Source organism: Cottoperca gobio, chromosome 22, assembly GCF_900634415.1.
Source record: "Cottoperca gobio chromosome 22, fCotGob3.1, whole genome shotgun sequence".
Classification (NCBI taxonomy): domain Eukaryota; kingdom Metazoa; phylum Chordata; class Actinopteri; order Perciformes; family Bovichtidae; genus Cottoperca; species Cottoperca gobio.
This window is the reverse complement of record NC_041376.1, coordinates 20295549-20310389: the sequence shown is the minus strand read 5'-3', so window position 1 is coordinate 20310389 and position 14841 is coordinate 20295549. Positions and strand designations below refer to the sequence as shown.

Sequence of the window (14841 nt, the reverse complement as noted above, 5' to 3'; positions counted from 1 at the left end):
TATTTATTTTATGTATTGTATTGTATTGCATTGATGTATTTTAATGTTATAGTTGGTTGAGGTGGAGCTAATTATAATCAGTTAAAGAAATTGAAGATGACACCCAGTAATTACATACAGTCAGGAAGTTTAATGTCTAACTACACATTATTTTTATAAGTTTATCATTCGTTTTGTATATAAAATCCAAATTTGTAGTTAAGTTAAAAGTACATTTCCCCTCTGAATTAGTCAATTTCAAGGATGAAGTAGCACAGAATGAAAAAAGCTTACACAAAGGTACATTCCACCATTAGTTGCTGGGTACATTGTATACTTGTTGATGAGTTCAGATCTGGTGTCAACAAACGGACAAACTGCAGAAAGCCCCACCTCCGCTGCTCAGCTGTCAGTCAGGCCTGTGGGCGGAGCTCCTGATGAAGCCACCTTTGGTTGTGTAATCCAATGATCCTGGTGTGACATTTGGCCTCAGCAACCACAGCTGCAGCTTCTGAAGGGAAAATCAAATCAATGCTCCATTGACTCAGTCAGAGCGCGATGGAAACCTAATTAAAGGCCCTCCAGGCACAACTGGTCATTTTATGCAGCCAAGCACAGGGCTCTCAAATCAAGCCAGTAATAAGTACTATTGCTTTACTCTGTGTGCTGGTGCTGGTGCTGGGGGGGGGTCTGCGGGCCTCCCTGACCAGCATAGTGTCAGCATTCAATTTGCTCAAACTCATGTCTATTTCATGTCATTGTTAGACATTTTGTCATACAGAAGTGCATTCTGGTGTACTGAACTAATGCGTACTGTAGAAAAGCCTACAGAATTGATAAACAATGCAAAGTGTTAAAGACATTAACAATTTACAGCTACATAAAAATAATATTTTACTTTGAGCGAAAAGTAAAAAAAAAAATGGAACCAGTAGTGAAAAGGAAACTGGTTTGTTTACAAACTGTATTTTCAACTGGAGAATTTTAGAAAAATGTTATTCACCTGCACTCTATTTTTCTATTAACATGGATCCATGTAATGTGGAAGGTGGATTAGAACCTGATATTATTGTTAAAGTCTTACGGTAACTAAAAATACATTTTTAAATACTTTTGGTTACACTTGCAGAAAAACATTTGTTTTGATTGTGATAACAATAAAAATAACATTTAAAAAGGTTTTATTCAGCGAGATATGCATGTTAAAATCTGAAAAACATTTGAGTCATTTTAAATCTGCAGCTATTAAGCTGAACAAGCAGTACACAAAATATAAATGTTTAAAGTGTTTGTGGAAAGATAAACAAGTTAACCTTCTGATTCCTCAGCAGGCTTTGGCATTTGCAGCATTTAGCATTTATTCAGAGTTGTGTTTGTGTTCACGCTCTTCTAACTCTTTTGTTTCCACCAACATCAATGAGAAAAAAGTTCTGCTCCCAAAGCCAGTCATCTTCAGCTGATGCCGGTGGAGCACAGAGGCACTTGCCCTTTAGAGCTGACACTGTTAAAGCTGATGTAGTCAATGCCCCACAGTGACACCAAGGTCTACAAGCAGATAACATAGAGCAGTGTACAGCCACAGCCCTATAAGCGTGTCATGGTCAATTGCCATTTGGTATTGTTTTCACCTTGCGTCACAATAGTGCAAGGTGCAGTCATGAAACTTTACAGATGTGTGGTAGAGATCAAAACAAAAGCCATCTTCAAAGATGGATGTGATCTGAGCAAGAGTGGGAGGAAGTGGGAAAGGCGTCTTCTCTTATAGTGAGCATGTCGGCAGTCTGGAGGAGGAAACCCATCTGAGGAAATGGGACCATTCTGCATCTCCCATCTGATTTAAGGGGGAAGCTGAGAAATGTGGGGACAGATGTTACTCTGCATAATTGTCGGCTGCTGCATTTTACTGGACACACCCACTGTTGAAGCTGTGGTCAGAGTCAGGACGGCCATCATAGCCTTCCGCAGGTCCTTGGCAAGCTCTGTGAAAAAGGCCTTATTGGCCGTAGCAGTAACAGCTGCATGATGTTGTCTTGTGCTTATCTCAGTGAGACAAGTATAAACCTGAGTAGCAAAATGGAAGCTAGGCTTTGCTTTAGTAGCGGGAGGGCAGGAAAACCCGTTTCTCTATGGACCCTGGTGAAAGGCCTGACTGGGACACGGGCACTCTCAGTCGTCTGGGGCCGGAAACCGCTGTCTCCTTGAAGGGTCGGAACGCTGTAAAGCGACACCACAGCAGGGGACGTCCCTGCAGCTCCTCTATAGGCAAGCGAGCACAGAACTGGCACGCGTCCTATGGGGTAAGCGCTATCCCACCGTAGACAGCTCAGACGCAAGCCTCACAGCGGGGATGAAGATATGATGGGAGGATGTAGCCGGTCCATCAGCTGGTGCACAGGCGGACATCGCTAGACTTCTTCATCATCGATCTTTACTTATTGACAGCTTGAAGCTGAAGGAAAAAAAAGGCGGGAGAGTTGCGGATAAGTCTCTGTTGGTCCAACACTACAAGTGACACCTTTCACATTACACATAGTCATTTGAACAGTTGTTTATACAAACATATTGACTGCTGCAGCTCTAACTACAGTATAACAAATGATGCCAAAGTCCTATCATGATTTTCATGTGTGTTATTTTTCACATGAAGACTTTTACACATCCATTGTTGTATTTAATTTACATAACAGGGAGGCCAGGCAGTCATATGCATAACACTGGCATTCAAAGTTAAAAAACAGTGTGGAAAGAAGCAGGTAGGACATGATCCATTAAACCACATAGATGTTACGGCCTCCCTATTTGTAGCAGAAGCGGGCCCTATGTGAAAGACCAGCCATAAACATATATCACCTCTCTCTGTCAGAGAGGCTGATATTGATGGCACTGGCTGGAGTTGGCACCGCTAGCGTGGGAGAAGGGTAGGGGGGTGGGGGGCATTGTCCCGTCAGGAGGCGATCGATGCTCACATCCTGTGAACCCTGCATGTAACACGGGAGAGCACTCCCAACCCACAGGCAGCCACAGTACACACAAACACTGAAAGACAAAGGCAGAGGAGAGCAGAGGGATGTGGACTGGAGTTTGGGACTGCCACGAGAGGATCACCAAACACCTCCATGGGGTAGCCATACAGACACAGTCAATTCCTAGGATGCTTAAATAAACATGATGAAGTGCATCAGGAGGCAAAGATGGAACCCATACCAGTGATATGTAAGTGCTGCTGAAATGATTGATTCATTGAATGGAATCACTTGCTGTAATGTCGTGTTGTGTGCAACACATTGGTCAAGTAAACACTCATGTGAAACAGTTTTCTGAGATGGCCCAATTGGCTGTAAATATCATACTTGTTTTTAAGAATAATTATTGTTATTGTAAAAAAATGAGGTAATGCTGAATTATTGACCTTCTGACAGAATACCAGACTACGCTTGGTGCATTTAATTTCCATCATGAAATTGAAATAAATTGTTTTCTATAGCACTGTACTATTGTATTTTGTGTATCCTCATGGGTTGTTTGTTGAACGTACACAAAATGAGGTGTTGGTAAAGACAAGGATATACTTGACAACAAGATGACGCACCCTAAGCTCTAATGATATGATTGTATTGCCAACGTTTCAATCACGTGTTTAAACATTGAGGTTGACGTTTTAACCACGCTATTTTTCAAGGCCTTGAAAAAGACAAACTTTGCAGTCATGAAGTAAACTTCTTTTAAAGAAATGTCTCTAAAGCTCAGACTGTTGTGATGATGTCATCCGGAGATGAGTTCTGAAGCTGCTCTATAGAAGAATATTGAAACAAATGCTGGAGCTCTACAGCAGCCAAAGTTATATACTGGGGTATAATTTAAGCCCTCAAAGTTTTCATTGAATATTTCAAATAGAATCCCAAAAACGTAACCACTTTTATTTCAAAACATTGTACATCCCTGTTAGAGGCAACACATACACATCATTGTAATTAAATCACAATGCCAGACCACAGATTGAGTTCTTTCTGCTTCTCTTTGGTCTGACCACACATGTGCTCAGGACAGGCCTTGAGGCTGTACAACACATGATTGACAGTTATCTTCTTCAGTCAGACTTCAACATGAATCCTGCTACACAAGCACACCACTGATTGGACAAGCACACCACTTGCTATCTCATTGGAATTGCTGTTGTGATGTTTGGAAGTTTCAAGGGGTGTTACATCAACTTCTAAACACTTCCCTCACTTTGCTGATCGGTCCAGTATGTGTCTCAATATGTTCTCAGTGGTGATGTTTTTGAATCTGCTTATATTACATATTGTTTTATTGTCAAAAAATCACTTGTGCACATTCAAACTAACAATGAATGTGTCCTAATAACATGTATGGACTGTGTATCCAAAGTGTGATATATCTTCTTCCTCTGTGTCATAGAGCTCCATTGTCATCAAAAAACTATTAAAATACATCAATCAGCCACACTGCTGCCAAGTATTTTATACTTTATTATTCGTTCATTTCCATTCCACATAGCGACAAATTAAATGTGGATTAATCCACTACTGAAAATAGTCCTAATGTACTAATTCCTAATGTTTGATTCACAGTGACCAGCTGTTTTAGGAAATTACTGAACATAAAAAAAATGATCTTTGTATTTGTGAGCTCTTTAAGATTTCCGTCTTCAGGAGAAACCAATGGGCTGGAGACCGAAAGTATTGAGAGACGGACTAACACATTGTTGGTTTTAGTCTTTTCATGGGATGTTAAAAATATACAGAACGCAACTTTGTACCTTAAAGGGATTGCTAGGACATATTCAATGTTAGTTCAAAACCCTCTTTGCTATCCTGGCTCCAAAATGGTGGAATGACCTCCCCATTGATGACAGGTCAGCAGAAAGGCTTCACAGCTTCCGTCGCAGACTGTAACCTCATATGTTTCAACTGCACCTCGGACAATACATTTATTTTTTATAAATTCTGTTCTCTGTATGTTGCACTTAAATGATTTCACCTATTTGAAGCTAATGGGTTCAAATAGGTCTGACGTTCAGAGAGGTTGTAAACACATTTATTTGGAATAGAAATGTTAGCAAATAGTAAAATTACAACCCAAACTGTTTGTTGTAAACATCCACAACAGCTTACAACTCATCTATCCGGTTGAATTTGCAGTAGTTGTGCAGACACAGTTTTACCTCAGGGAAGCAATAGTTAATCTGTATAAACTGTCTGTCTGATTATCTGATTGTTTGTGTTTCTATCCTCGTTGGATTTGTTTTTATTGAGGTTGCTATGTCTCAAGATGTCAGTAATCCCTTTAGTGAGTACAATGTTATCGTGACCATTAGAGCTGATGGCCCAAGCTACACAAATAAAACCTGCAAACTGTGGCTTTCCTTTAGAATTTCACTTCTACATTATATGTAGCCTGGCTTTGTGAGGCTGATGTGTTCTGTTAATGTCCATGCTGTGTCTCCACAGTTTGAGAACATGTGGCAGTAAAGTGGTGAGAAGCTGACCATGGGTGACTGGAACCTGCTGGGCAGCATCCTAGAAGAGGTCCACATTCATTCCACCATCGTGGGCAAGATCTGGCTTACCATACTCTTCATCTTCCGCATGCTGATCCTGGGTGCAGCCGCTGAGGACGTATGGGACGACGAGCAGTCCGAGTTTGTCTGCAACACTGACCAGCCAGGCTGCAAGGCGGTCTGCTATGACCGTGCCTTCCCCATCTCCCTCATTCGCTTCTGGGTCTTGCAGGTCATCTTTGTCTCTGCGCCCTCACTAGTCTACATGGGCCATGCCCTCTACTGCATCCGGACACTGGAAAAGGAGCGCCACCGCAGGCGTGCCCAGCTGAAGGAGGAGCTGGACGAGGTTGAGTTGGCTTTGGATGAACATAAGCGCGTGGAGAGGGAGCTAAGGAGGCTGGACGAGCAGAGGAAGGTGAAGAAGGCTCCTCTCAAAGGCTCTCTGTTGAGAACCTACATCATCCATATCCTAACACGCTCTGTGGTGGAGGTCTGCTTCATCCTGGGCCAGTACATACTCTATGGTGTCCAACTGGAGCCACTCTATAAGTGTGAGAGGCTGCCTTGCCCCAACAGTGTAGACTGTTACATTTCCAGGCCCACAGAGAAGACCATCTTCATGGTCTTCATGATTGCCATAGCTAGTGTGTCACTTTTCCTCAACATTATGGAAATATCCCACCTGGGCATCAAGAAAATCAAACAGACACTGTTTGGAGAGAGGTACACGGAAGAGGACAGTTTGATTTACAAGTCCAAGAAGAAGGCATCCTTACCACACCTTTGTGTGATGAGTAATGTCTCACCTCACAATGGACCTTTGACTCAGACCTTCAAAGTGATTCCAGAGGCAGACATGAAGCCTCTTTATTACAACACTGGGCTCAAAGCCAACCAGGACATCCCGAGACACAACAGCTTGGCTCATCTGGGACACAGTCAGACCATCTATATCTGTCCCCAACCTAGGATGCCACCCAGGTCTGGCCAGAACTGTGCAGTCCAAGCTCCCCAAACCCATGAAGGTCTGGAAGTCCACACAGCTATGGTGGACCACCATCCTATCTGGGCTGTGTCCAATGTGGAGGGAAGTGCAACAGGTTATCATGAGGATCCCCGTGAGGGAGAACACCCTCGCCCCAGCCATTTGGAAGCGCTGCTGTCCACTAGCACCTTAAGGCCTAGCGCTATCAGAAACCTGGATGAGGATGAGCGAAGGGAGTCAATGGGGAGCGAGGTCCTGATCTCCAACCCAAGGAAGACCAGCTTCATGATCAGGCCACCATCTGACAGCTTGTCCTCCATCAGTGGCTCCACAAGCTCTTCCTTACATACCTCAGAGGAGTCAGATGAACTGGGTTCCCTGCAGGGAGAAATGTCCATGATGCCACCTGCCGGAGGCCGGAGAATGTCAATGGCAAGTAAAAAAAAGAGATTGTCTCATGCGTCCAAATCACATTTCACACTAGTCCAGAACATTGAAAGCAAAGTTATACAGAACAGAGGGCATCTGGAAATCTAAGCAGTTTATGCCCAACCAGGGTTTTAACCACTATTGGTGTCAAGAGCACAATATCTTATCAGGTATATATATAAAATATAAAGCTTCTGCTAGTGTATTATCAAATAAGTCAAAGGGGAAAGCAGTTACCCAGAAGATTGCTCACTTGAGTTATGAAATTAAGCATTTGGTCCAATAAGTCAACCAACAAATTTGGCCAACATATTCAATATGAAAAAGATTGAATAAACTGCCACAGAAGAAGAGAAAGTGGTGAGAGACAGCAAATGACAGGTGGTGATGTTTTGAATAGAGAAAGAGGGCGAGAGGACGCTCATTTCTGTTGATTGGGACAAAGTCTAATAGTGACACATTCAATGTTCTCAGTGGAAGTAATGGGAAGAAAACAAAGTGTTCTAAAGTTTCAGAGCATACCATTCAATTCTGAGAGGAAAACAATAGACAGGAGGCTGAGCTGACACTACTTTTACAAAGTAATATTTCTTGTTTGACATCAGACAGATAAATAATTTAAAATAAACTAGAAATAAACAAATATATCAATTATAAGATTTTATTTAAATTAAATACTTATAAGAATAAAATTAGTTTATATTTAAATTTCTAACAAATGACATGTACACACAAATTAATGAAAGAATAATTATAAAAATATTAAAATGCACAATTAGATTCACTATGAATTTTATAGATTATAAATAATCTTTCATAAACACAGATAGCTATGGAGTGAAACTTGTGCTCTCAAATGAATAATTTGTGTGCAATGATTAGTAATTAACTTAACATATCTGCATAAAATGTAACATGTTGTGACAGACAACACATTGTTTAACACGTGGGTATTTTAATCTGTTGAACTACGTCATTTAATCTTTAACATGAAACAATGTTGACGAGACACTTGAATGTTTTCTTCTGTTAATCAATGAATTAATCTGCACCAGATATACATGTGCATATATATATATATATGTGTGTGTGTGTGTGTGTGTGTGTGTGTGTGTGTCCAGCACTAGCTACAGTCTGAATCAAAGTTGTCCTCTTGTGTTTCTCAGAGCATGTTTCTGGATATCTCCTCTATCATGAAGAAGTGAAGGGACAAGGATTACATCATGGCCGTAGGAGCTGTGGTCCACAAACTTTTATCAGTGGTCCAGCCATCATTGATTCACCACTCAAGTCACATGGGGCCAAAACCAGTGGAAGTCAGCCATGATGAGGCAGCGGACTCAGTGCCAAAGCCCAGGATGTTTTGGAATTGAAGCACCTTAGAATGACTACATGTGGGTACTAACAGGAAAGGATTGTATTTATTAAAAACATTTTATTTTTTAAGATTGTGCAGAAACAACACAATGGATCTTGGAGCAAACTCCTCAGAGGATCTATTTGCTTCTGTAACATGGACCTAATGATCTTAAAATACTTTTTGTAAGTTGAAGACTTGATTAGAATATGTGTGTATCTGTGTATAGTCATTTATATACGGTCATTTCATGAGAAATGATGATACTTTATATTGTATTCAGATTAAATGCTTCTTAACAAAACAGCAATCATTTTGTCGACAGATATTTAATCACAATCCACACACCAACACCACACCATAGGATTATCATGCTTTTTGTTTTATTTCTCAAGAAAAGATATTTAGACAAAATGCTGTTTTTCTCTTTAAAACCTTTTTTCATATCAAATAAACAAAACATGACATGTTGCACAATATTTACAAAATAATCTAAACAAAACACGGGTCATTTAAACATTCAGAGATAAAAAAGGAAATCAAAAATGCTCAATCTGCATATAACAGTCATGTAGCAGGTACTGAAAAAGAAGAACACATAAAAAATGGCTCACCAAAATCTACAAATACGATGAAGTAACCACTGTAAAAAGTTAGAAACAACGCCACAGAAACTGTCTACATGTCTATCATACAGTCCTTACCCATAAAAAGAGGTATGCTGAATTATCCAGGTAGATAAGTGCTTAGAGTCTGTTCAACTGAAACCTCAAAAATCACATTCTGAGATTTAAGTGGCCCCGACTAACTCATTGTGTAAACAGATTGGATTTAATAAGTCCTTCCTTTAGTCTGCCACGATGTACTGTGTTTTCAAAAAAACATTTGATTCCAAAATAGTTAAAGGAAAAATCTTCCCTGATAACCAGTTCATGGTTGAAACAATAACTGTTGTGCCAAGATCAGAGCTGCATTCATAGACGTTGGAAAGTTGGACATTTAAGCATCCTATGAAGAAAAATAACAGCAATTAAACTGCCTGAGGAGCAGTTCAGTCCCAGGTTACCAAATGTCATCAAACAGCACGGCGGTCCAGGAGTCTGCAGATTTTCTCTCCAGTGTAATAATGAACACATCTTCACCATGTCGTCCATGCAGCCAGTGCTTTTCATTTCCTTCAGTACAGATGCAGATACTTGAAACTGGCTGCTGTTAGCTCATCTGTCCCAGTGAACATGTCTTTCTTCTGCTCTTTTTGTAAGTGCAGATTGATCTAAAACTTCTGCTTTGCATTACTGCACAATAAGAACGTATGTGATGGATTACATAACGCAGGCCAGTTTCAAGTCTCCACAACTTCCTTTTTGTACCAGTGACATGAAGTGAAACCCCAACAGAACATCATTCAGAGATCAAGAGTGTGCTTTATGATTGATAGTAATAGAAAGTCTATGGAACTACAGTCAACGGGATACAAGAAGAAACAAACAGAAACCATTGGTATGCTCCTTTAAATCCTGTCCTCAGCATGTTTTTGCTCTGGAGCTGCAGACTCTCCGCACTAACGAGTCAAGTGATGGAGCAGCTGACGCTGTAGATAATGATGAATTCATTATTAATGTCAGACGTCTGACGTTAGACTTTTCACATCTCTGAAGTGCAGCCTTCAATTAACTCAATAATGACATCTGTTATGGGATATTCCTCGGTGACACCTACGAGAGCATGTGGAGACCCACAGTGGTCAATATTAAATCTTGTGTCACAAATAATCATATAATTAAATACACAGAACGATATAATAAGATTGTAATATCCAAGCCTAGTTTGTTTTTTCTTTCTTTTCACAATGATAATTTATTACACATCTTTTTATTTCTTTTATAATTCAAGCAGTTTTAATTTCAAAATGTTTTTGTTTCATGCAATATTTTTAAAATGTGTTATTATTTATTGTTTCATGGTTATAATACATATTCTGTCTGTATTTATTGATAGGATTATTTATTTCCTTTATGTATTTATATTGAACAGTTTGGGTCTCCATCTTTTCAGAAGGGAGGAAGTCCTTGGCTGATCTCAATATTTGTCATCCATTATAAACCCGCTGAGTGTCAGTCGGTCAGCCGGTCTCTGTCCATCACAGACACAGAAGCGTCCACGACTACGCCCACTTTGCAGTCAACTCCTACTCTAAGCCGCAGGACTGGACTGCTTTATGAACAGTGAAACAAAAAGGCTCAAATAAATAGTCAGAGCATTTTACCAGAGACTTCCTGTTAAACATAAGGGTGTAAAAGAAAAGAATATATAAAGGGGCTACGTGCACTTTGCAGTTTCCATTAAATAAAATCCTTTGTTCCCTTACGAGATAGTTTGGCCTCTGTAACCTCTAAGGCAAGACATTGTAGCTGCACTTGTTGGATGCTTATAATTCTCACAACACTCTTAAGTTATGTAAATAAAAAAGAGCTTTTCTATTCAACTCTCAGGTCTTAATTATATCTTTACAAAACAAAAAGGTAATACACAAAATTGTAAACATACTCACACCCCTTTAAGTTAAAATATTAAACTTAACTAAGAACATGTGTGAGGACTTATTTTTCATGAAATATGCAAGAATAAAAAGAAATACAAGCATTAACAAATCAACTCTAAGAAAGGGTAGCAACCTACATCTTACATCTATGCAATTTCCTCTACACCCAACCCCAACCCCGAACAACAAGAGTCCAAATAAATAAATTAACAAGTTCACATTGAGGAAATAAAGTCTACGAAGATCAGCTGAGCAGTTCCTTTGACTAACAGCAGATTGTTGTAAGCCCGTTCTAGTCTGTTAAAGCTGCCATATTAATCCACATGGTTTTAATTTTAGAATTCAAATACTCTACTTATTTTCTAAAGTACGAGTGTGACGTTCACAAAGTCACACAGGGGAATAACCGCCCTTCATTTGAGAGGTGCAATGAAATATTCCCATATTGTAGTTTGACCTGCTGTGCTGAAAGTGATTCCACCCTGAGCCTGGTGCACAAGAGAAGCCCAAACACATCCAGCGCTCGGATGCCACAGACGGGCTTGCACAGTTCAGCAGCAGAGTGCACTCACCCGGCCACGTGCCTCACCATCGACTTTTCACCGCAGATGAATTTGGCGTCTCCCTAAATCAATAACATGCCAGTGTGTTTGTGTGGAGCTTTGAACTTCACATACACTATTAGAGATACTGATTCGTAAGTAGAAATTGATCATTTTGCTTCGTGTTTAAACAAATTCACAAATGATCTGTGGGTTTGAAAATGTAGGTGTCTTACACCAACATACTGAAGCAAATACTTTTAGTAGGGATATTTGTCCTATGTACAATACAAAGAAGAGTGCAGCTAAATACATCATTACCATAAGTACACACACTAAATTCTTACTACTTTTAAGACAATAAATAAATGGGACAAAAAGAGCACTTATGATTTGTTTCAGCTGCTGTACAAACGACCACACCAGTGTTTGAATGTGTTCTGTACATTTCTACCATTTCCATTTCTCACAGCATTGCAGTGTTTTGTTTTCATGTTTTTCAAGACAGAACCAGGAAATGATGTAATAGTAACAAAGGTTAGGGTTTTCATTTCCAGAGGAATGTTCTTGGTAGACCTGCTGCAATTGTTATAAATGTAATCACTTAAATCAATTAGTTGGAAGCATTATTCTTTAGATTTGTTGAATTGTGTGCCTGGCTGTAATTTAAAAGCACACAAACAGACACATATCTACATTAAGTTTGCTTTGGTAAAGAAGGCGTCTCCACTTTCCCTTCAGTGATTAACACATGACTGCAGTCTTTTCCAGGAACCTTTCAGGTCCTTGTTAGGAAATGATTGGGAAACTGTGAACGGGTGAAATAAAGCATTACCCAGTTGTACAAGCACACATTTAACTTTGAAAACAATGAAAGCAGTTTTCAACTTTTCTGTTGATTGAGCATTAATGAAATGAATCAGCTGAGAAACAGCAGAGCATGCTTTGGAAAATGTTGGGCAGAAATGCAGATTGACTCTGGTGTGGTCCTTTAATCTACGTGGACACCCAGTGACTGGCTCGGCCTTACAGTGGCGGCGTCACAACGTTCATATTCAGTGCCAGCTGTGGCCTCTTGGAGGTGCTGAGCAGTGCTTTGTAATGTAGTTCTGTCTCTTAGCGCACATATGAAAAAAGGCAGAAGAGAATTGTGTAGAAACGTCCATCTGAGTACAAGAAAAAGTAAATTCGACAAAAGAAACTTTGCATAATGAGAGTTCATTTGACTACTTCATATTTTACAAATACACACCTTTGGTAACATTTTACTTTAAAGTCCTGTGTCCCTCAACAATTACTAGATCACAAAGTGTGAAGTCATAAGAAAAGGTAAGCTGTCTCATGGTGTACCATATAATGAATAACAGAAATGTGGAAATAACCTTTTTTGGTTTTTAGCCAGGAACAAAAAGAGCAGTGACTGCTCAGATTTCTGAAGTCTGCCATGTACAACCCATATTGTTCAGATCATATTTATACACAGCAGAGTAGTACTTTCATTTCTAGTCAGAGATAACAGAAAATTTGGCCTGCGATCCCTCGTGGTTAAAAGAACTAGAGCCGTGTCAACGGAGGCAAAATGGCTGCAAAACTGAAATTGTACCAAAGTAATTACCAAGATTTGACAGGACTGTAAAGTAAAGTGCATGTACATGTTAACAGGGACATTACTGAACATTCTGAGGAATTCCTGAGTTTAACCTCCCATGATGCACGAGAGAGGGAGGGAAGCTGACAGGAAGCAAAGTCAGGATGAGACAGAGAAAGAAAGAAAGCTGCCAGTGCTTTTGTTTTATCACCAGTCCACAAATACCTGTTGAACAGTATTGCTGATAAGACAACGCTTGTGTCATTCATTACAAAAAAGAAATATCAAGGTATAGACAAGTATGAGTGTGTCATAGAGCAAAGACTTTAGGTAGAGTTCTGCTCCTCTGTTCTACATTTCTCAGTCATTTCCTGACAGAAGTCCACTGTTACAGTGGGGCTACATACTTCCTCAGTGGATCCCAGCAGCAGTGGACACTCTGGGCTCTGCCTCTCTTCCAGCCCCCCCCCACTGGGACAGGCAGCATCGCTTTGTTGCGACACAGGTGACCTGGGCCGGGATGAGCCGTCGTGGTCGGAAGGCGATGCTGGGTTGGATGTGAGGTCGATGCTGGTGGAGACGGGAGGCGGCTGCGTGTCCTGCACCTCCCTGCACACTTGCTGGGAGAGGAAAGAGAGGTTCTGCCACAGCTCCGACATGCACACCTTCAGCTGGTTGCGCTCGCTCAGCAGCTTCTCCTTCTCGCATACCTGAGTTGATAAGACACACATCATCAGGTCAGCCTGACAGCAACACTACGCTCCTCAGTGTCAGGTATACCTAGACTGCCTTCACCATACAACAACAAACACCACCTGTTATCTGCTCTGAGCCACGTTAGCTCTGTGTGAATGGAGCTGTGTTAACACTGTATCATCTGGACATGCTGCATGTCAAACACATCTGTTAGCTTACTGTTTGTCAAACTCAACTTGTATTTCATGTCTCACCAGCACCTTCCACCACACGGCCCTTGTGTTTTCTAAAGCAGGACTGTTTGAAGCAATTGATATTTGCATTCATATTTAACAAGTGACCTCTAGTGGCTGTTCGAGGTATGACTCTTGTCTATAACAAGCAAAGGCAGAACTAGTGTGACATTGATGTTAAGCTTCGTAACTTCACAGGTCAGTGGACTGAGGGCAAAGCACGTGACTGTGACACAGGAGACAATAATGCTGGAGTAGTCTTATAACATGATCACGATTGGACCTTAATCTTAACTGAGTAGTTCTTCTTTTAACCATACCAACAAAGAATCTCTAACATTTGTAATTAGCTGTAGATCTCTTTCCCTAACCCTAACCAAGTATTAACCAAACCTTAACATGTGTGTTTGATATGATTGTACCAGTTTGCGGATCTCGCCCTCCAGGTTCTGGATGCAGTCCAGCTTCCTCTTGCGGCAGCGCTGGGCGGCGATGCGGTTTTTGCTGCGGCGGCGGATGTCATGGATGAACTCCAGCTGCTCCGAGGACAATTTGTGCATCTTGATGAGGATCTGGAAGTCATTGCGTGGCAGGTGTGTGATCTGGTCCACAGGGAAGGGCAGCTTTACCTAAAAGGACCACAGAGTTTTATGTCATCGGATTCTTTTTGCAAACAAAGTGAATCACTTTCATACGTATCTATACTTAGGTCATCTGATGACAACTGGGCAAACTCTAATGAAGGCCATGACATGTGGTTGAAAGCTTCTTTTTCTTCTAACTTTGATTGGGTCACTACAGTCCTCCAGTCCAGATGCTCATCTGAAGTCAGTACTGTGGGTGAACACCCAGACACCCTATGAGCAACAGGGAAGGCAGTGTGGACTTTTCCTCCTCTGTTTTGTCTCCCAGGCTACATACAGGCTGCACTGCTGTGTATCTCTGTTAGCTAGCACACATTACACT

General features: G+C 40.8%; 2 protein-coding genes across 2 annotated transcripts in view; one reads left to right on the top strand and one right to left on the bottom strand.

Moving 5' to 3' along the window:
* The first annotated feature begins 5489 nt into the window (after nucleotides 1-5489).
* gja10a (gap junction protein alpha 10 a) lies at nucleotides 5490-8122 on the top strand. The gene is made up of 2 exons (XM_029461234.1): nucleotides 5490-6920; nucleotides 8084-8122. The coding sequence occupies exons 1-2, from the start codon at nucleotides 5490-5492 to the stop codon at nucleotides 8120-8122; spliced, it is 1470 nt and encodes a 489-aa protein (XP_029317094.1).
* A 524-nt stretch (nucleotides 8123-8646) lies between these two features.
* LOC115027780 (transcription regulator protein BACH2-like) overlaps nucleotides 8647-14841 on the bottom strand; it is a 22734-nt gene continuing 16539 nt past the window's right edge. Inside the window, exons 3-4 of the mRNA XM_029461269.1 lie at nucleotides 14298-14504; nucleotides 8647-13656 (exon numbers count right to left, since the gene is read on the bottom strand). Of these exons, the coding sequence (XP_029317129.1) occupies nucleotides 13273-13656; nucleotides 14298-14504 (591 nt within the window). The 3' untranslated portion in view covers nucleotides 8647-13272. The remainder of the gene's footprint in view (nucleotides 13657-14297; nucleotides 14505-14841) is intronic.

What these genes read in the sequence shown, in the direction of transcription:
- gja10a (XM_029461234.1), top strand. Translation starts at nt 5,490, where the DNA reads ATGGGTGACTGGAACCTGCTGGGCAGCATCCTAGAAGAGGTCCACATT. An exon ending in GAGGCCGGAGAATGTCAATG is followed by an intron (nt 6,921 to 8,083) that starts GCAAGTAAAAAA and finishes TGTGTTTCTCAG; the next exon opens with AGCATGTTTCTGGATATCTC.